Consider the following 21,095-nt stretch of genomic DNA (forward strand, 5'->3'; position numbering starts at 1 on the left):
TGATAAGAAAAAGTCCTTAGTAAATACTTTTTTCTTCTTTGTTTAGTTCTAAATTTAAACTTTGTTTTATTGGCGTCTTGTTTTCTTTTCGCTGTTTTAAAATTTTGCTTCTTGTTCAACGTTTTATTATTATTATTATTATAGTTTGTTTTAGTTATTTATTTGACCAGAAAGTAACTTGTTTGGCGGATCTTCAGATTTCCGTTTTTATAGAAGTCCCTGATAGCAGCTTGATAAAGTTTTATCGGTATCTGGTCAGAAATCTTCAGAGTCTCTGGCTGAAAACTGAAGCTTGAACTGCAGGTAAGCTTCTTTAATGTCGTCAGCTGCATTTAAACATGATAAAATAGCTCCAAACTTTGCACTGTAGCTTCCGGTTTGGTTTCATATTCAGAACATTAAACTGCTGCGTCACAAACACGTTCAGGTGTTTCCTCGGTTTGTTTCTTTAATAACAACAGAAACTATTAACTGAAATGTTCTCTAAGAACACCTGTGAGGATTTAAAGGGTCAGAATTTAACGAAGGGGTCAAATAAACAGTCATTCTCAGAGAAGCAGCGCTTCCTGGTTGGATCCCAGCCCACACCAGACTCCATTTAAAATTCAGAAACTTTTATATCCTCTGCTGATTAGAGGATACAAATATTCCGCTGCAGCAGATTTCAGGAGCTTTTTAGACTCTAGGATTTAGTGGTGAATTCAGCACATTTTCCTTTAATGTTCATATTAAAACTAACATTGTTAATCAACACATTGTTCCACTTTGAAAAAAGTGCGAATCGAAGAATTTCGTTTTTGTTTGTTGACAGATTTGTAAACACTTTACTGTAGTTCTCTTGTTTTTAAGTATTTTTTATTTATTTCTGTTTATATCATAGAAAATATCTGCAATTATTCTTCATCCTAGTTTTAGTTGGTTTCATAAATCGACCAATCGCTGCTCAGCAACATCACCTGCTGCTCTCTGATTGGATGGTTTTTTTGGTTGTTTTTTTTTTACAGCAAAGCACTCTGGGATTTGTAGTTGACCTCAGATGATGTCATCTGAGTTACAGGTAGATTTCAGCTCAGCCTCTCGATGTTTGTTGTTGTTTACCCAGAATTCCCTCTGAGCCTCAGTGGCCTCCATCATGGCGTCCACGTCCATTACCTCAGTGGGTGGAGTCACAATTGTCACTCAGGTCATTCCCAAGAATGAAGCCTCCATCCCGCTCCAGGACGCTGCTGACGCAACACCACAGGCCCAGCCCCCTGCCGCAAAGATCCCGCCCACTCCCACCAAGATGGACGCCATGACTGCTACCTTCCTGTGTGGCCAGCCTCTGGGCATTGGGGTGAGACTGAACACCCACGTAAAACACATGTTCAGACTCAGAGGGACTCCCCTTCCTGTTTATATCATGATGTCCTTTCAGAATAAAACGGACAGTTCAGAAGACTGAGACTGTCTGATTTTACGTTTCCTTCAGTCTCACAGTGATCAGGGATGTTTGTCTGATTACCCATGATGCACTGCAGGCAGCAGCTGCTCACGCACAGTTCTGCTGCTTTTATTGTGAAAGTGTGACTGTGTGTTTCAGGTGGTTCAGATCTTCATCGGCCTGCTGTGTGTTGCCTTCGCTCTGACCGCCGCCTCCTCGCACATCCTCATCACCTCGGCGCCCTTCGGCCTCGCCGCCGCTGTACGTCAACACGCATCAATAAACACAACACGGATCAGTAAACACAACACGGATCAATAAAAACAACACGCATCAATAAACACAACACGGATCAGTAAACACAACACGGATCAATAAAAACAACACGCATCAATAAACACAAACGGATCAGGCATCAATCAGTAAACACAACACGGATCAATCAATCAATAAACACAACACGCATCAATAAACACAACACGGATCAGTAAACACAACACGGATCAGTAAACACAACACGGATCAATAAAAACAACACGCATCAATAAACAACACGCATCAATAAACACAACACGGATCAGTAAACACAACACGCATCAATAAACACAACACGCATCAATAAACACAACACGGATCAATAAACACAACACGGATCAATAAACACAACACGCATCAATAAACACAACACGGATCAGTAAACACAACACGGATCAGTAAACACAACACGGATCAATAAAAACAACACGCATCAATAAAAAACACGCATCAATAAACAACACGCATCAATAAACACAACACATAACACGGATCAATAAACACAACACGCATCAATAAACACAACACGGATCAATAAACACAACACAGATCAATAACTGATCAATAACTGATCAATAACTGCTGTCGTTCAGTTCGTGGTTTCTGGGTCTGTTGCCGTGGTGACAGGGAGGAGGACGTCAATCAGACTGGTGAGTTTCACGTTTTTATCCAGCTGATCGATCAGATTGATCAGATTGATCAGGTTGATCAGATCCGACTCTGTCTCGATGTCTCAGGTCTGGGCCTCTCTGGTGTCCAGCGTGGTCAGCGTCCTGCTGGGCCTGGGGGGTGTGGCCTATGTGTGCTGGCTGCTGGCTGGCCCCGCCCCCTCCGACCTGCTCTGTGACCCCGAGAGCTTCAGCGGTCTCCAAGATGATGTGAGGATCAACTGCAGCGGCAGGATGAGGGTTCTGAATGTAAGACATGGTTCTAGTTCTGGTTCCTTCAGGACTGGACTTAATCAGCCAATCAGAACGCAGCACATCAGTATCTGACTGTGGAGTGTCTCCAACTACTGATCCTGTCTGTCTGTCTGTCTGTCCATCTGTCTTCTGTCTGTCTGTTGGTCGGTCTGTCTGTCTCCTGTCGCCTCTCTCCTGTCTCTGTCTGTCTCCTCTCTCCTGTCTGTCTGTCTGTCCGTCTCCTGTCTGTCTGTCTCCGGTCCAGGTGGTTCTGTTTGGACTCTATGGTGTCCTCCTGGTTCTGTCCGTCCTCCAGGTGTGTGTCTCCGTCACCATCTGTGTTTTCTCCATTAAAGCCATCAGATGCTGCGACGTCTCGGTAAGACACCTTCCACCACAACCTGAAAGCCCCGCCCACTCAGTGTGTGTGACCTTTGACCTTTGACCTGCAGGGGGAGGATCGCAGCACTCTGCTGTCTGACGCAGTGTTGCAGTCGCAGTGACGGAGAGGATGACAGCCAGCCGGCAGTGTCCCAAGGGGGGCGGAGCCATCATCTCTAACTATAATCATCATGTTGCAATGCATTGTGGGTAATCTGGGGGTGACTGTTTGAATATGGATCAGATGAGGAAGTGCAGGTTCGACTTCCAACCAACAGGAGGCACTCTTTAAATTCCAGTAGAGATGGACTCACTGATCAGCTGATCACATGATCACAGCTGATCTGTTGTTGGTTCTAGTTAAAACAAGCCTTTTTTGAATGGAGTCTGGTGCTGAGAGTTTACAGTTCTGTGGCAGTTTTTGTGGAGGAATGATATCCCTCAGACATTACATACAAACAAGACAAACAGCTGATCCTCTCTTCCTGTTTCAGGTATTTTCAAAATAAAACCCCTATCATTGACGTCCTCTGAACACCTGCTGTGGTTTTAAACCGACAACTCTTCCTCTCAAAACTCCAGCATTGACATTTATGATGTGTTTATTCTTGTCCAGACAGAAATATATTTATTATGGGACTTCTTTTTTCAGCAGTAGGACCAAATGTCTTCACACACTGCTCGGGGTCAAAGGTCAGCTTCATTCTGCAGCCAGCGTGTACTCTGTTGTATGTAAATAATGAAGATATGTGAAAGTAGAGGAAATGTCCTGACCTCAGAGGATTAAAGGTCATTTAAAATCTCTCTGAACTTCCTTTTTCTACCTAAAGAATAACTTTCTCTTTCTGTAACAATGAACACAATATATGAAAATAAATAAAACAATGAAATAAACAATAAAAGCTTTTTGATTCAGAACCTGAAAAACACCACATGACGAATTGTGTTTCAGCTGACTGAGGAGCTGCGTGCTTTTATTCTGAAGGGATATATATATATAACCGGATGTTGAGTATCTGAAGACAGTGGCAGTCTGCTCTCCGTCTGTAGAGTTCGACTGAGTCCAGTTATTCAGTTTGAACGGAACCAGCGGAAATGACGTCAAGTTTAATGTAGGACACTGTCCTGCTAGCGGAAGTTAGTAAGCGAGGACAAGAAGCAGCATGGACAGAGTCCGGAGGGTTCTGGTCCATGTGTGGAGGGACGGAGCTCCGAACCGAGCTCACTTCATTCAGGTCGGAACCACCAGGAGGTCCGGCGGCCCCTCTTCTTCTTCATGTCTTCTTCATGTTCTTCTTCGTGTGTTTCAGAGTATAACGGCTCACTTCTCTGATGGAGGTGATGACGTAGCGGTCAGCTGTTCTCTGGACAAACAACACTTCATCATTTCTAGAGGAGACGGAGGACAAACGATCCCTCTGAAGGTTCATATTCATCTCTATCTTTAATATTTCTTTAATATTTATATCTCGAACTTAAATATTTACCTGTATCTTTAATATTCATCTCTATCTTTAATATTTTTTTCTTTATTTCTTTAATATTTATCTCTATCTTTAATATTTATTTCTATCTTTAATATTTGTTCTTTATTTCTTTAATATTTATCTCTATCTTTAATATTTATATCTATCTTTAATATTTATCTCTATCTTTAACATTTATCTCTATCTTTAATATTTATTTCTATCTTTAATATTTTTTCTTTATTTCTTTAATATTTATTTCTTTAATATTTATTTAATATTTATCTTTAATATTTATTTATATTTATTTATCTTTAACATTTATCTCTATCTTTTATTTATTTATATTTATCTTTAACATTTATCTCTATCTTTAATATTTATCTCTATCTTTAATATTTATATCTATCTTTAATATTTATCTCTATCTTTAACATTTATTTCTATCTTTAATATTTATTTCTATCTTTAATATTTGTTCTTTATTTCTTTAACATTTATCTCTATCTTTAATATTTATCTCTATCTTTAACATTTATCTCTATCTTTAACATTTATCTCTATCTTTAATATTTATTTCTATCTTTAATATTTTTTCTTTATTTCTTTAATATTTATCTCTATCTTTAATATTTATTTAATATTTATCTTTAACATTTATCTCTATCTTTAATATTTATCTCTATCTTTAACATTTATCTCTATCTTTAATATGTATATCTATCTTTAATATTTATCTCTATCTTTAACATTTATCTCTATCTTTCATATTTAGAGCTTGTGATGATTACTAAATCATATAAACTCATATTTAATATAAGATAAACCAAAGACAACATATCAAATGTTAAAACTGACATTTTATTGCTTTATTAAAAATATCTGGTCATTTTGAATCTGATGGCAGCAACACGTCTCTAAAACGTTGTGACAGGATCAACAAAAGAAAAGTTGTTTAAAGATTAAAAAAAACACCTGGTGGAACATCTCATCAGGTTACCATAGCAACAGATCAGGAACATGAGAGGTTCACTAAAGGCGGAGTCCCTCAGAGGTTCACCAGTCTGTGAAATCACTGCGTGGGCTCAGGAACCGTAAACGTTGATGATAAATGAGAACATATTTTTATTAAACAATAAAATGTCTCAGTTTGAACATGTGATATGTTGTATTTGGTCTATCAGTCCTGTGGTTATTTTCTTCCAGAGACCCGCCTTCTGTCCCATCAAACACCTGTCAGTCACAGAGGCCGCTGCGATCCCATTGGACATCCAGCAGCGTGGAGTGGATGTAGGTGTGGCTGTTCTCCTGCAGACGGCCAATCAGAGAGTCTTGCTGACGCGTCGGGCAAAAGAGCTTCGGATATTTCCCAACGTGTGGGTTCCTCCAGGTCAGACACACTCACTCACTCACTCACTCACACACTCACACACTCACTCACTCACTCACTCACTCACACACTCACTCACTCACTCACTCACACACTCACTCACTCACTCACTCACTCACTCACTCACTCACACAGTCACTCACTCACACACTCACACACACTCACTCACTCACTCACTCACACACTCACTCACTCACTCACACACTCACTCACTCACTCACTCACACAGTCACACACTCACTCACACACTCACTCACACACTCACACAGTCACACACTCACTCACTCACACACTCACACACTCACTCACTCACTCACTCACACACACACTCACTCACTCACTCACTCACTCACACAGTCACTCACTCACACACTCACTCACTCACTCACACAGTCACACAGTCACACACTCACTCACACACTCACTCACTCACACACTCACACAGTCACACACTCACTCACTCACTCACACACTCACTCACTCACTCACTCACACAGTCACACACTCACTCACTCACTCACACACTCACTCACACACTCACTCACTCACACACTCACACAGTCACACACTCACTCACACACTCACTCACTCACTCACACAGTCACACACTCACTCACTCACTCACTCACACACACACTCACTCACACACTGACACACTCACTCACTCACTCACACAGTCACACACTCACACAGTCACACACTCACTCACTCACACACTCACTCACTCACTCACTCACACACTCACACAGTCACACACTCACTCACACACTCACTCACTCACTCACTCACTCACACAGTCACACACTCACTCACTCACTCACTCACACACATACTCACTCACACACTGACACACTCACTCACTCACTCACTCACTCACTCACTCACTCACACACACACTCACACAGTCACACACTCACTCACTCACACAGTCACACACTCACTCACACACTCACACAGTCACACACTCACTCACTCACTCACTCACTCACTCACACACACACAGGGGAAGCTGTAGTTCAGACAGTAGAGTAGGTTGAACACTAATCGGAAGGTTGGTGGTTCAATCCCCAGCTCCTCCTGTCCACATGCCTAAGTGTCCTTGAGCAAGACACTGAACCCTAAGTTGCTCCCGATGGTGAACCATCAGTGTGTGAATGTTCTCCTGATGGCAGCACCTTGCATGGTGATCTGTCTCATTAGTGTGTGAGTGGAAAAACATGTTAAAGAGCTTTGAGACCAAAAGGTGATAAAAGTATACAAGTACAGACCATTTACATACACACAGACGTGTTTCGATTCCCCTTCACACTCATATCTTGTTGTTTTGCAGGTGGCCATATTGAACCTGATGAGACGGTAACTCGTTTCCTGTTCTTCTGCATCATGATGTCATGATGTCATAAAGGGTTCAAGCTGAACTCTCCTCCAACAGGCTGCTCTGTGTCTTTAAGGATCGCTCTCCTCTGATTGGTTGACTGTTCTGAGGGAAACAGCTGGTTGTCTCCGTGGATGATTCAGACACTTTGATTCATGATGATGATGATGATTATTATTATTATGTTTATAAAAGGTTTAAACATGACCTTTGACCCGTTGGTTTCAGCTGCTGGACGCTGGTCTACGAGAGTTACAGGAAGAAACTGGACTCAAGATGGAACCTCAGGAAGTCTGTCCTCAAGCCCTCGGTCTCTGGGAGGTGAGACAGACAGACAGATAGGAGACAGACAGATCGATTGGAGACAGACAGACAGACAGGCAGGCAGGATCTTGCAGATTAAAACATCATGGTGTTTGTGATTAAAGAGACATTTTATTGTCTCTGTCTTCTGTCTGTACCTCTGTCAGTCTGTCTTTCCTCCCATGCTGTCCAGAGGTCTTCCTCAGAGACATCACATCGTGGTCTACATGCTGCTGCAGTCGTCTCTCACACACTTGCAGCTCCAGGTAACAACTTCCTGTCTGCTTCCTGTCTACTTCCTGTTTACTTCCTGGCTCCTCTGTGGACAAGTACGACCTCGTCTCTGTTGGACTCAGTCTTCTCTCTGTCCTCCATGTCTCTGTCTCTCCCTGCAGGCTGGTCTGAGCCCGTGTCCTGCTGAGGTCAGTGCGTGTCTGTGGGCCGACCGCCGGCTGGTCGGAGCCGTCGTCTCTGCCGTGGACGGAGAGGACGGAGATGTCCCGGTGGACGGCTTGCCGAGCAGCATCAGGTATCAGAGCTCAGCGCAGCTCCAGAGTGTCCTCCTCCGTCTGTGACCTTTGACCCCCGGCTGTGTGTTCAGTGTGTCGCAGGTGTCTGCAGACGGAGCTCTGACCGACTCTTTGCTGCCTCCGACGGTCTTTGTCCGCCGGGCCCCGGCCAGCGGCCCCGATGTGGAGCGGGTCAGCACCGGGACCAAGTTTGCCCTGGAGCTGTGGCTGAGGAGCCTGGAGGCCCCTGACCTCTGAACCACCCTGAAAGCCTAGAAGTGAGGATGTAGGCCAGCAGGGGGCGGCACAGACCGGCTGAGGTCAGCAGGGTCGTGTCTCCATGGAGACCAGAGTGGTGGGTGTTCATGGACAAACTGGACTCACAACAATTAACATGGGGAAAAAAATAAACTTTTATTATTGGCCAGGTATGTTGACACATACAAGGAATTTGACTCCAGTTGTAGCTTCACTCTTGGCATCCAAAAAAAATACAAAAACAGACAGATAAATAGACATATATAAAACATAAATAGACATATATAAAACATAAATAGACATATATAAAACATAAATAGACATATATAAAACATAAATAGACATATATAAAACATAAATAGACATATATAAAACATAAATAGACATATATAAAACATAAATAGACATATAAAACATAAATAGACATATATAAAACATAAATAGACATATATAAAACATAAATAGACATATAAAACATAAATAGACATATATAAAACATAAATAGACATATAAAACATAAATAGACAAATATAAAACATAAATAGACATATATAAAACATAAATAGACATATAAAACATAAATAGACAAATATAAAACATAAATAGACATATATAAAACATAAATAGACATATATAAAACATAAATAGACATATAAAACATAAATAGACAAATATAAAACATAAATAGACATATATATAAAACATATATAAATAGACATATAAAACATAAATAGACAAATATAAAACATAAATAGACATATAAAACATAAATAGACATATATAAAACATAAATAGACATATAAAACATAATAGACATATATAAAACATAAATAGACATATATAAAACATATATAAAATAAATAGACATATATAAAACATAAATAGACATATATAATAACATAAATAGACATATAAAACATAAATAGACATATATAAAACAAATATAAAACATAAATAGACATATAAAACATAAATAGACATATAAAACATAAATAGACAAATATAAAACATAAATAGACATATATAAAACATAAATAGACATATATAAAACATAAATAGACAAATATAAAACATAAATAGACATATATAAAACATAAATAGACATATATAAAACATAAATAGACATATAAAACATAAATAGACAAATATAAAACATAAATAGACATATATAAAACATAAATAGACATATATAAAACATAAATAGACATATAAAACATAAATAGACAAATATAAAACATAAATAGACATATAAAACATAAATAGACATATATAAAACATAAATAGACATATTTACAGAATAGAAATGAATGAATATATACATATTTACACCTAAAACAATGGTGCTGATGGAGTTGGGTGTCGTGCAAAAAAGGTCCAGTTTTAACTGTTGAGCAGAGTGACGGCCTGCAGATAAAAACTGTTCTTGTTCCTGGTTGTTCTGGTGCTCAGTGCTCTGTAGCGCCTCCCGGAGGGGAGGAGCTGGAACAGCAGGTGTCCAGGGTGGGATGATCTGCAGAGATGCTACCGGCCCGTTTCCTGAGTCTGGATGTGTAGAAGTCTGAATGGAGGACAGATTGGTACTGGTGATGTTCTCTGCAGTCCTAAAGTCCACTATCATCTCCATAGTGTTGGGGGGCTCCTCCTAAAGTCCACGGTCATCTCCGCAGTGTTGGGGGGCTCCTCCTAAAGTCCACTATCATCTCCATAGTGTTGGGGGGCTCCTCCTAAAGTCCACTATCATCTCCATAGTGTTGGGGGGCTCCTCCTGAAGTCCACGGTCATCTCTGCAGTGTTGGGGGGCCTCAGCTCTAGGTGGTTCTGACTGCACCAGAGAACCAGATGTTCAACCTCCCGTCTGTATACAGACTCACCGTCCCTGATGAGAACGATGACCGTTGGGTCGTCTTCAAATTTCAGGAGTTTAACAGATGAGTCTCCTGCGGTGCAGTCGTTGGTGTAGAGGGAGAAGAGCAGTGGGGAGAGTACAGACCCCTGGGGGGCGCCAGGGATGATGGTCCGGGGCCTGAGGGTGAGTTAGTGAGGAGGGAGAGTTAGTGAGGAGGGAGAGTTAGTGAGGAGGGAGAGTTAGTGAGGAAGGTGAGTTAGTGAGGAAGGTGAGTTAGTGAGGAGGGAGAGTTAGTGAGGAAGGTGAGTTAGTGAGGAAGGTGAGTTAGTGAGGAGGGAGAGTTAGTGAGGAGGGAGAGTTAGTGAGGAGGGAGAGTTAATGAGGAGGGAGAGTTAGTGAGGAAGGTGAGTTAGTGAGGAGGGAGAGTTAGTGAGGAAGGTGAGTTAGTGAGGAGGGAGAGTTAATGAGGAGGGAGAGTTAGTGAGGAGGGAGAGTTAATGAGGAGGGAGAGTTAGTGAGGAGAGGTGAGTTAGTGAGGAGGAAGGTGAGTTAGTGAGGAGGTGAGTTAGTGAGGTGAGTGAGTGAGGAGGGAGAGTTAATGAGGAGGGTGAGTTAGTGAGTGAGTTAGTGAGTTAGTGAGGAAGGTGAGTTAGTGAGGAAGGTGAGTTAGTGAGGAAGGTGAGTTAGTGAGGAAGGTGAGTTAGTGAGGAGGGAGAGTTAGTGAGGAGGGATTGTTAATAGTGAGGAAGGTGAGTTAGTGAGGAAGGTGAGTTTGGACCAGCAGGTCTTTCAAAGGACTTCGTGACTACAGACGTCAGGACGACGGGTCTATAGTCGATATATTGATATAGATACACTGCTCCAAAAAAATAAAGGGAACACTTAAACAACACATCCTAGATTTTTATTTTATACACTTTATTAATCCCCGAGGGGAAATGTCTTCACTACAGCAGGGGGGCTCTCAGGGGGGAGATGCTGCAGCAGGCTGCCACTAGCGCGGCGCCAGGTAACCTGACCTGAGGTGCATGTTTTTGGATGATGGGAGGAAGCCGGAGAACCCGGAGAGAACCCACGCAAGCACAGGGAGAACATGCAAACTCCACACAGAAAGGCCCAGGACCGGATTCGAACCTGGAACCTTTTTTGCTGTGAGGTGACAGTGCTAACCACTGCACCACCGTGCTAGATCTCAATGAATGAGATATTCCAGTTCAAATCTTGATTCATCTCATAGTGGAATGTGTTGAGAACAAAATAACATCAGAATGATCAATGGAAATCAGAATCATTATCCATGAAGGTTTGGATTCAGAATCATACTCCAAATAAAAGTGGAGAAATCAGATCACAGGCTGATCCAACTTCTGTGGAGATTCCTGAAGACAAGTCCAAATGAGTCTCAGTAGTGTGTGTGTCCTCCACGTGCCTGTATCACTCCCTACAACGCCTGGGCATGCTCCTGATGAGACCACGGATGTTCTCCTGAGGGATCTCCTCCCAGACCCGGATCAAAGCATCGGTCCACTCCTGGACAGTCTGCGGTGGACGTGGCGTCGGCGGACGGAACGAGACGCGATGTCCCGGATGTGCTGGATTGGATTCGGGTCCGGGGGACGGGCGGGCCGGTCCGGAGCGTCGACGCCTTCATCGTGCAGGAACCGCTGACACACTCCAGCCACATGAGGCCGAGCATTGTCCTGCATCAGAAGAACCCGGGACCCGCTGCACCAGCAGATGGTCTTCAACGGGTCTGAGGATCTCATCCCGGGACCTAATGGCAGTCAGGGTACCTCTGGCTAGCACACGGAGGGCTGCGCTGCCCTCCGAAGAAACGCCTCCCCAGACCGTCGCTGACCCGCCGCCGAACCGGTCCCGCTGGAGGATGTTGCAGGCAGCAGAACGTTCTCCACGGCGTCTCCAGACTCTGTCACGTCTGTCACATGTGCTCAGTGTGAACCTGCTCTCGTCCGTGAAGACCGGAGAAGCTGCCGATCTCGGTGTTCTCCGGTAAAGTCCGGTCTCCCCGCACGGTGTCGGGCTGTGAGCACAGACTCCACTTGTGGACGTCGGGTCCTCGTACCGTCCTCATGGAGTCTGTTTCTGACAGTTTGAGCAGAAACATGCACATTAGTGGCCTGCTGGAGGTCATTTTGTAGGGCTCTGGCAGCGCTCCTCCTGCTCCTCCTTGCACAAAGGAGCAGATAGCGGTCCCGCTGCCAGGTTGTTGTCCTCCTACGGCCCCCTCCACGTCTCCTGGTGGACCGGCCCGTCTCCCGGTATGTCCTCCGTCCTCTTGACACTGTGCTGACAGACACAGCAAACCTTCTTGCCACAGCGTGCATTGATGTGCCATCCTGGATGAGCTGCACTACCTGAACAACTTCTGTGGGTTGGAGACACCTCATGCTCCCTCTAGTGGTGAGGACACTGGCAAAATGCAAAAGGGACCAACGATCATCCAGAAAGGACGAGGACAGAGAAACGGTCTGTGGTCACCACCTGCAGAACCGTTCCTTTATAGGGTTGTCTTCATGATTGCCTCATTTCCACCTGTTGTCTGTTCCATATATACATCTAGGAGGGGTAGGGGGAGGAGGGGGATGAAGGAGGAGGGAGGAGGAGGAAGAGGAGAAGATGGAGGGGAGCAGCACCATCAGACATGAGACAGGTGTGACTCCAACATGAACTAATATTGCTGACTCATCTAAAAGAAAACAAACATCATGATCGTGTTTCAACATTGTTTGAAGCATTTTATCAGACATTATCAAAATAAAATGATCAGAGTCAAACATGAGGTGAGAGATTTATAATGAAATATTAAAAACAGCTACATGAAGATTACAGCAGGATGTTAATGTGATTTAAAACGTGATTAACAAACAAATATATTGAACAATAATAATATTAATATGTATCAAAAAGTCAATGATCAATAGCAATGATTAAAAAATATTAAATGTATCAAAATCAGAACAATGAGTTTAATATTTACAGAAATTGTTTTAAATGTCACAATAAAAACCTAAACATCAAATACAGAAAAAACTAAGAAAAACAACAAAAGAAAAAACAGCAAACGAAAAGAGAAACTGATGATACAAACAGAACGTGAAACAATTTAATTCGACTTATTTTAATATTTTCTAGAATATAACAGTATACTGGTGTTTTTAAATGGTTTTAATTAGAAATGTAAGAATCATGTCCATTTGTGTAATTTTAAATAATGTTTTTGAAAACAATAAATTAAAGACTGAGACAAACAGGAAGAATTTCGGCTGTTCAGCATAAAATCAAATCAAAAATTTTAAACAGAATAAAAGACTACAACGTCTGTGTTGCCACGGTGATGCACTGCTGTCCTCTGCTGATTGGCTGCAGGGTGTCACTGCTGGTTGACGGTGTACGTCCCTGACGGCTTTTTCGTCGGCTCCACTTCTTCCTGAAAGAGATGCATTATGGGCTGCATGTTTACAAACAGGAAGTCCCTCCAATCAGTCTGGTTCAAACTGCCGATCAGCTGATTCTACAAAACTGATCATCCATGCAGTCTCTGAATTATTTCACTGAGACGTTTCTCCTGGAACTCCTGTGTTTGCCAGATTAATAATGAACCTGCAAGTGAAACTTTAAACTAACAGAAAAAAGAAGTTTCTAAAGATCAGAAAATCAGCAGCAGGTCAGAGTGACAGGACTGATTTACAGAGTCTGAGTCACGATAACACGAACTAAACAATCTATTCAAGTCAACACACTGATGGCTCTGATTGGTCCATTACCATGTTGTCATAGTGACATCAATCACTTTACAGGTAGGTGTGATTCCTTCATGTTCCCTGTTTAAACTCTTACTCAGTAAAATACAAACAGCTCAAGTCCTAAACACACCCAGTTACCCTGAATGCACCACTAACACACCCTGAACACCGCCAACGCACCGCCACACCGTCAACACACTGTCAACACACCGTCAACACACCGCCCACACACCGTCAACACCGCCCACACACCGTCAACACCGTCAACACACCGCCAACACACAGTCAACACACCACCAACACACTGCCCACACACCGCCAACACACCGCCCACACACCGTCAACACCGCCAACACACAGTCAACACACCGCCCACACACTGTCAACACCGCCAACACACAGTCAACACACCGCCAACACACCGCCAACACACCGTCCACACACCGTCAACACCGCCAACACACCGCCAACACACAGTCAACACACCGTCCACACACCGTCGACACACCGTCCACACACCGTCAACACACCGTCAACACACCGTCAACACACCGCCAACACCGTCAACACACCGTCAACACACCGCCAACACACCGTCAACACACCGCCAACACACCGTCAACACACTGCCAACACCGCCAACACACCGCCAACACACCGCCAACACCATCAACACACCGCCAACACACCACCAACACACCGCCAACACACCGCCAACTCTGACATGAACAAACATGTGTGGGCTGCATGACCACGTCTGCAGACATGTAGGGATCATGTATGCAGACCGAAGCTAAACTTGCTGCTGGGAAACGACACGTTACCGCACACACACACACACACACACACACACACACACACACACACACACACACACACACACACACACACACACACACACAGGTTCCGCTGTCCTTCTGGGGACCTGACAGAGACGTGTCCTCACAAACAGTTGTATTCAGGGACGGTTAACTTACGTATGGTCGTCCATTGGCCGCCTCGAAGCGGCTGTGGGTGGTGTACAGAGGGATGTTGTTTTTGTGGGTCAGGTGGTCGTTGGGACTGAAGTGGCTGTAGCGCCCCCTACAGCAGCACCACCACACCAGCTGCAGGGACAGAACGGTGACAGTCAGCTGCATGTCTGAATATTTAAAATCTGCATCTGTATATCTATAATCTCTAAAGATGTGTCTCTTTGGTGCCTCAGAGAGTAGAACCCTAACCTGGTACCCTCCCAGGACCTGGTACCCTCCTTTACCCCCCCGGGCTGGTTCAGATGGTAACGGTGTGAACAGGTCGGGAGGTGTCAGCGTATCTCACCAGTGCTGCCAGCAGCAGGAGGAGCAGCAGCAGGACCAGAGCTGCCAGGACCAGCAGAGCGATCCCCCACCCAGGAACCCCGGCGTCGGCTGCAGGGGGGGGCGGTGCCAGGGTCGAGGTCAAGGTCGGAGGCGAGCTACTGAACGTGATTTGGTTGTTGGGGGAAACGGAGATAGGTGAGCTGCCAGCTATGGTCGTTCCATTCCCTGTTGCTGTGGTAACGGGGGGTGTTGTCGCAGTGTATTGCGTGTTGTTGCCGGGGGAAACCGTCGTAATGTGTGTGTTGTTTGTCGTCATGGTTACAGAAGAATTTCTGTCTGGCCTTATGTGGTGCTCAGTGATGTTTGGAGAGGCGGTCGTCATGGTTACATGGAACGTTGCCGTGTTTCTGTCCGTGGTTGTTGCCATGGTGGAGCTGACGGTTGGACTGGTGCTACCGGGGACACCGGGCGGACTGCTGGTGCTACCGGGGACACCGGGAGATGCTGGCGTGAGGTCGGGGGCGGAGCTGATGATGAGGCTGGTTTCAGTCTTGGCGGGTTTGATGGTTGTCATGGCAACCAGCATTGTATTGGAGAACACTAATGGAACAAGAAGGAAAAAGGTGTTCGCTCAGTTTCATAATTGATCATTAATCTCAGGATCAGTTTTTGATCAGTTTTGAAGGTTTGATTAAAATTGTTGAAACTTTAGTTGTTATTCAAATAATAGAAACAGAAACATACGCAGTTGTTTTTCATGTTTGACTTTCTGCTCATTGAGTGAAATTTCTTTTCTTCTCGTTTGATCAGATATCACGTTACAGCCAGTTAGCTTAGCATTAAGACTGGAAACAAAGGGAAATGTTAGCTTAGCATAAAAAAACATGGAAACATCTCATTTTCAACACTCATGAAAACATGAAAGTTTACCAGCAGCTGTTAATATGTGATTGATCGATCAGGTAAATATTACTGAGTCTGTAAATGTGAAGAGCAGAGCTGGTGATCGATCAGATAATGACGACGTGCTGCTGAGAAACGAGACGTCAGCAGACCTGGTGAACTTTTCTAAAAGAGCTGATCGATCGATCGATCAGGTGTTTCTGTCTGAGGGAGAAACTGATGTTTTCTGTCTGTCAGAGCGGTGGGAGAAACTGATGAGCGTGTTTAAGCGTGTTGCTGAGCGTGTTGCTGAGCGTGTTGTTTGAATTGGCGTGTTGCTGAGCGTGTTGCAGCGTGTTGCTGAGCGTGTTGCTGAGTGTTCTGAGCGTGTTGCTAAGCGTGAGCGGTGGGATGGAAGCGTGTTGCTGAGCATGTTGTTAAGCGTGTTGCTGAGCGTGTTGCTGAGCGTGTTGTTGAGCGTGTTGCTGAGCGTGTTGCTGAGCGTGTTGCTGAGCGTGTTGCTGAGCGTGTTGCTGAGCGTGTTGTTGAGCGTGTTGCTGAGCGTGTTGTTGAGCGTGTTGCTGAGCGTGTTGCTGAGCGTGTTGCTGAGCGTGTTGTTGAGCGTGTTGCTGAGCGTATTGGCGTGTTGCTGAGCATGTTGTTAAGCGTGTTGTTGAGCGTGTTGTTGAGCGTGTTGCTGAGCGTGTTGCTGAGCGTGTTGTTGAGCGTGTTGCTGAGCGTGTTGGCGTGGTGCTGAGCGTGTTGCTGAGCGTGTTGCTGAGCGTGTTGTTGCTGAGCGTGTTGCTGAGCGTGTTGCTGAGCGTGTTGCTGAGCGTGTTGCTGAGCGTGTTGCTGAGCGTGTTGGCGTGTTGCTGAGCGTGTTGCTGAGCGTGTTGTTAAGCGTGTTGGCGTGTTGCTGACCTGAGGTGGCGAGGCTGAGAGCGACGAGCAGCGTCTCCATCTTTGTGCAGGAAGTCTGAGTTTTTGTGACAAAGACTTCAGTGAGCAGCTGCTGGAGAGAAAGACTCCTTTATACACCTGCCCAGGTGAGAGGGGGGAAGGGGGAGGGGGGCACTCCCATCATGCTCTGCAACATCTCCAACAGCAGCAGAGCTCCACCGTGTGGTCTCAGTGAATCAGTCACAGACATTAAAATATTAACTTTAACCTGTATTAATTAATGTATTAATTAATTACTGTATTGATTACTGTATTAATTAATTACTGTATTAATTAATTGCTGTATTGATTAACTACTGTATTGATTACTGTATTAATTACTGTATTAATTAATTGCTGTATTGATTAACTACTGTATTGATTACTGTATTAATTACTGTATTAATTAATTGCTGTATTGATTAACTACTGTATTGATTACTGTATTAATTAATTACTGCATTGATTAATTACTGTATTGATTACTGTATTAATTAATTACTGTATTGATTAATTACTGTATTGATTACTGTATCGATTAATTACAGTATTGATTACTGTATTAATTAATTACTGTATTGATTAATTACTGTATTGATTACTGTATTAATTGATTACTGTATTAATTACTGTATTAATTAATTACTGTATTGATTACTGTATTGATTACAGGAGATGTCTTCCTGTCATAATAATCCTGAAGTATCCTGCCTGTAATGTGTTTTCTGTGTTGAACCACCATGCGGGTTCAAAGGGATAAAAAAGTCTTTTAAGTGACGTATGTTTACACAACAGACAGTCTGTGATATGAAATATAAAATATAATACAATCTGCTGTCAAAATAAGAGCTTTAAATCATCTTTACGTCACATTCATTACACAAAGGACGCGCAGCCGGACCCTCACAGTTGAACCACATTTCCCACAAACCCGTCACTTCCTGTTTTGTGGTGCTGAGGAAAAAAAGAAACACTAAATGCGGAAGTTCTGTTGAAGCAGCAGAGAAACAAAGTTGAGAGCTGAAGCTGAACTCAACTCCTGGAAACTTTATTTTCCGCCAACTGGAAGAAACCTGATCGGTGAGTTCACTCCTCAAACACTCCGCTTTTAACGTCTCACTTTAAGACAACTTCCGGTTCTGGTGGGGAAGTCCAGCCGAGTTTCGGACACCTTATAAAGTTGATGCGAAGTTCCCGCAGTCTGCCGAGCACGTGCCAGACTGCATTTAAAATTCCGTCAATTTACTTCTGAACGTCATTTCTTTACTAAGTGACTCTTTATCCGTGAAAACATGATAATAATGTTGTTATGGAGAATTAAAGTTCCGCTCTTCACTCCGGCGTCAGTCTCACGGACTCATGACAGTCCCGTGTGGTTTCCCCTGCAACGGTTCCCGTGAACACACGGCGACGCACGGCGGGAAGTTGTGAGAGCTGTGAAATATAACTAAAACCAGCTGCAGCGTGGTGATGACGCGCACCGAATCCACTGGACCACACTCCGAACAGAACCGAGCCGTCCCTGGACGTATCTATGAGACTATAATGGCTGTGTGTGTGTGTGTGTCTCTGTGTGTGTGTCTGTCTCTGTGTGTGTGTGTGTGTGTGTGTGTGTGTGTGTCTGTCTCTGTGTGTGTGTGTGTGTCTGTGTGTATGTCTGTCTCTGTGTCTGTGTGTGTGTGTGTGTGTGTGTGTGTGTCTGTCTCTGTGTGTGTGTGTGTGTGTGTCTGTGTGTGTGTCTGTCTCTGTGTCTGTGTGTGTGTGTGTGTGTGTGTGTGTGTGTGTGTGTGTGTCTGTCTCTGTGTGTGTGTCTGTCTCTGTGTCTGTGTGTGTGTGTGTGTGTGTGTGTGTGTCTGTCTCTGTGTGTGTGTGTGTGTGTGTGTGTCTGTGTGTAGTTCCACCATGTCTGAGGTCTACTCCACCACAACGGCTCCAAACCCAAAGTCTTCCTGCTTCACGGTACCGTCGGAGCATCTGGACAGAACCAGGTTCTTCCTGAAGGTCATGCAGGTGGTGAGTTCAAGGACACACACACACACACACACACCTAAACCTGGAGCTGTGTGTGTTTTCAGAGTGGAGTCATTGTTTCAGGTGATTTTTTGTTTCAGATTTTTGTGCAGCTGTCTATAAGTCCTGGTTCTGTTGCTGGTTCAGGTTGATGGAGTCTAGAGGAGAACATGGACAGTAGAACGTCTACGGGAGAACGTGGACAGTAGAACGTGGACAGTAGAAGATGGACAGGAGAACGTCTTGAGGAGAACATGGACAGTAGAACGTCTAGAGGAGAACGTCTTGAGGAGAACATGGACAGTAAAACGTCTACAGGAGAACGTGGACAGTAGAATGTCTACAGTAGAACGTGGACAGTAGAACGTGGACAGTAGAAGATGGACAGGAGAACGTCTTGAGGAGAACATGGACAGTAGAACGTCTAGAGGAGAACGTCTTGAGGAGAACATGGACAGTAAAACGTCTACAGGAGAACGTCAACAGGAGAACATCTCGAGTAGAACGTCTTGAGGAGAACATGGACAGTAAAACGTCAACAGGAGAACGTCTACAGGAGATCTTCTACGGGAGAACGTCTAGAGGAGAACATCGAGATCATCAACATGAGAACGTCATGAAGAGAACATTGACAGGAGAACGTGGACAGTAGAACGTCTAGAGGAGAACGTCTTGAGGAGAACATGGACAGTAAAACGTCTACGGGAGAACGTCTAGAGGAGAACATCGAGAACGTCAACATGAGAACGTCATGAAGGGAACGTTGACAGGAGAACATTGAGAACGTTTACAGTAGAACAGCGAATTAATGAGAAAGGAAGGAGAAGCAGTGTGTTCCTCCTCCAGCTCCTTAGGAAGTGAAAGTGTTTCAGAGGTGATGACCTCACTGTTGCAACACTTTACTGTGTGTTGGCGAGGTCTGACAAAGTGCTGACACCTATGATCTCTGACATGTTAGTGTTAACACGTATGATCTCTGACATGTTAGTGTTAACACGTATGATCTCTGACATGTTAAAGTGTGTGTATTTGGGGTGTGTCAAACTGCTGTTCTGTACACAGGAAGTAACCGTATCATGTGATCACTCAGCTGAAGCCTTGATTGGTTGTGTGACCTGCAGCTGTTGCTGTTTGTAGAAACACTAACTCCCATGATGCTTTGCTCCCCAGCTGCTGTCCTTCCTGGCCTTCCTCCTGGAGGAGGTGGTGAACAGCTGCATCAGCTGCTCCGCCCTCTACTTCTTTGAGTTCGTCAGCTGCACGGCCTTCCTCTTCACCCTGCTGCTCCTCATCCTCCTCGCCACCACGCTGCACGACAGGGTGGGCGTCACCTGCTGGCCGAGGCTGGTAAGACACACGTTAAACACGTTACACACGCACTATATACATGTTACACACACTAGACACATGTTACACATACACACACGTTACACACTAGACACGTTACACACACAAGCTATACAAATGTTACACACACAATAGACACAAGCTACACACACTATACACATGTTACACACGCTAGACACACGCTATACACGTGTTACACACGCCATACACGTTACACACGCTATACACACGCTATACACGTGTTACACAAGCTATACACGTTACACACGCTATGCACACGTTACACACGCTATACACACATTACACACACGCTATACACACGTTACACACACGCTAGACACACGCTATACACACGTTACACACACACGCTATACGCACGTTACACACGCCATACACACGTTACACACACGCTATACACACGTTACACACGCCATACACACGTTACACACACGCTAGACGCACGTTACACACGCCATACACACGTTACACACACGCTATACACACGTTACACACACGCTATACACACGTTACACACACGCTAGACACGTTACACACACGCTAGACACACGTTACACACACGCTATACACGTTACACACACGCTAGACACACGTTACACACACGCTAGATACGTTACACACACGCTAGACACGTTACACACACGCTATACACGTTACACACACGCT

General features: G+C 44.2%; 3 protein-coding genes across 4 annotated transcripts; all 3 read left to right on the forward strand.

Annotated features, from left to right (window-relative positions):
* The first annotated feature begins 196 nt into the window (after positions 1–196).
* On the forward strand, positions 197–3,923 carry LOC138637180 (membrane-spanning 4-domains subfamily A member 4A-like). Its single transcript, XM_069725685.1, has 7 exons — positions 197–303; positions 1,103–1,336; positions 1,583–1,684; positions 2,332–2,388; positions 2,476–2,655; positions 2,906–3,019; positions 3,093–3,923. Exons 2-7 carry the CDS (start codon positions 1,133–1,135, stop codon positions 3,141–3,143), a joined length of 708 nt encoding a protein of 235 aa, XP_069581786.1. The 5' UTR covers positions 197–303; positions 1,103–1,132; the 3' UTR covers positions 3,144–3,923.
* A 123-nt stretch (positions 3,924–4,046) lies between these two features.
* On the forward strand, positions 4,047–8,379 carry nudt17 (nudix (nucleoside diphosphate linked moiety X)-type motif 17). 2 transcript variants are annotated; one of them, XM_069725692.1, is made up of 8 exons: positions 4,047–4,256; positions 4,332–4,445; positions 5,694–5,877; positions 7,208–7,233; positions 7,481–7,573; positions 7,723–7,821; positions 7,951–8,084; positions 8,157–8,379. In XM_069725692.1, exons 1-8 carry the CDS (start codon positions 4,185–4,187, stop codon positions 8,320–8,322), a joined length of 888 nt encoding a protein of 295 aa, XP_069581793.1. In that variant the 5' UTR covers positions 4,047–4,184; the 3' UTR covers positions 8,323–8,379. The 2 variants fall into 2 exon arrangements, with proteins under 2 accessions (XP_069581793.1, XP_069581792.1); XM_069725691.1 differs by having other exon boundaries at positions 4,047–4,445.
* Positions 8,380–18,019: 9,640 nt separating this feature from the next.
* LOC138637175 (CKLF-like MARVEL transmembrane domain-containing protein 6) lies at positions 18,020–20,453 on the forward strand (the record flags this gene model as incomplete). The annotated part of the gene is made up of 3 exons (XM_069725683.1): positions 18,020–18,134; positions 18,950–19,067; positions 20,235–20,453. Coding segments are annotated over exons 2-3 (330 nt in total), but the record flags the coding sequence as incomplete, so codon positions are not given.
* Between the last annotated feature and the right edge of the window lie 642 nt (positions 20,454–21,095).

The sequence above is a fragment of the Brachyistius frenatus genome, unplaced genomic scaffold (assembly GCF_029030835.1).
Source record: "Brachyistius frenatus isolate BFR_SWC_R1_liver_20210118 unplaced genomic scaffold, ASM2903083v1 Contig_437, whole genome shotgun sequence".
Classification (NCBI taxonomy): domain Eukaryota; kingdom Metazoa; phylum Chordata; class Actinopteri; family Embiotocidae; genus Brachyistius; species Brachyistius frenatus.

Bases quoted from the DNA above. Each gene is read 5' to 3' on its own strand.
- nudt17 (XM_069725691.1), top strand. From the start codon at position 4,185: ATGGACAGAGTCCGGAGGGTTCTGGTCCATGTGTGGAGGGACGGAGCT. The intron at 4,446-5,693 runs GTTCATATTCAT...ATTTTCTTCCAG, and splicing joins GACAAACGATCCCTCTGAAG to AGACCCGCCTTCTGTCCCAT. The intron at 7,574-7,722 runs GTGAGACAGACA...TACCTCTGTCAG, and splicing joins AAGCCCTCGGTCTCTGGGAG to TCTGTCTTTCCTCCCATGCT.
- LOC138637180 (XM_069725685.1), top strand. From the start codon at position 1,133: ATGGCGTCCACGTCCATTACCTCAGTGGGTGGAGTCACAATTGTCACT. The intron at 1,337-1,582 runs GTGAGACTGAAC...TGTGTGTTTCAG, and splicing joins GCCAGCCTCTGGGCATTGGG to GTGGTTCAGATCTTCATCGG. The intron at 2,389-2,475 runs GTGAGTTTCACG...TCGATGTCTCAG, and splicing joins GGAGGACGTCAATCAGACTG to GTCTGGGCCTCTCTGGTGTC.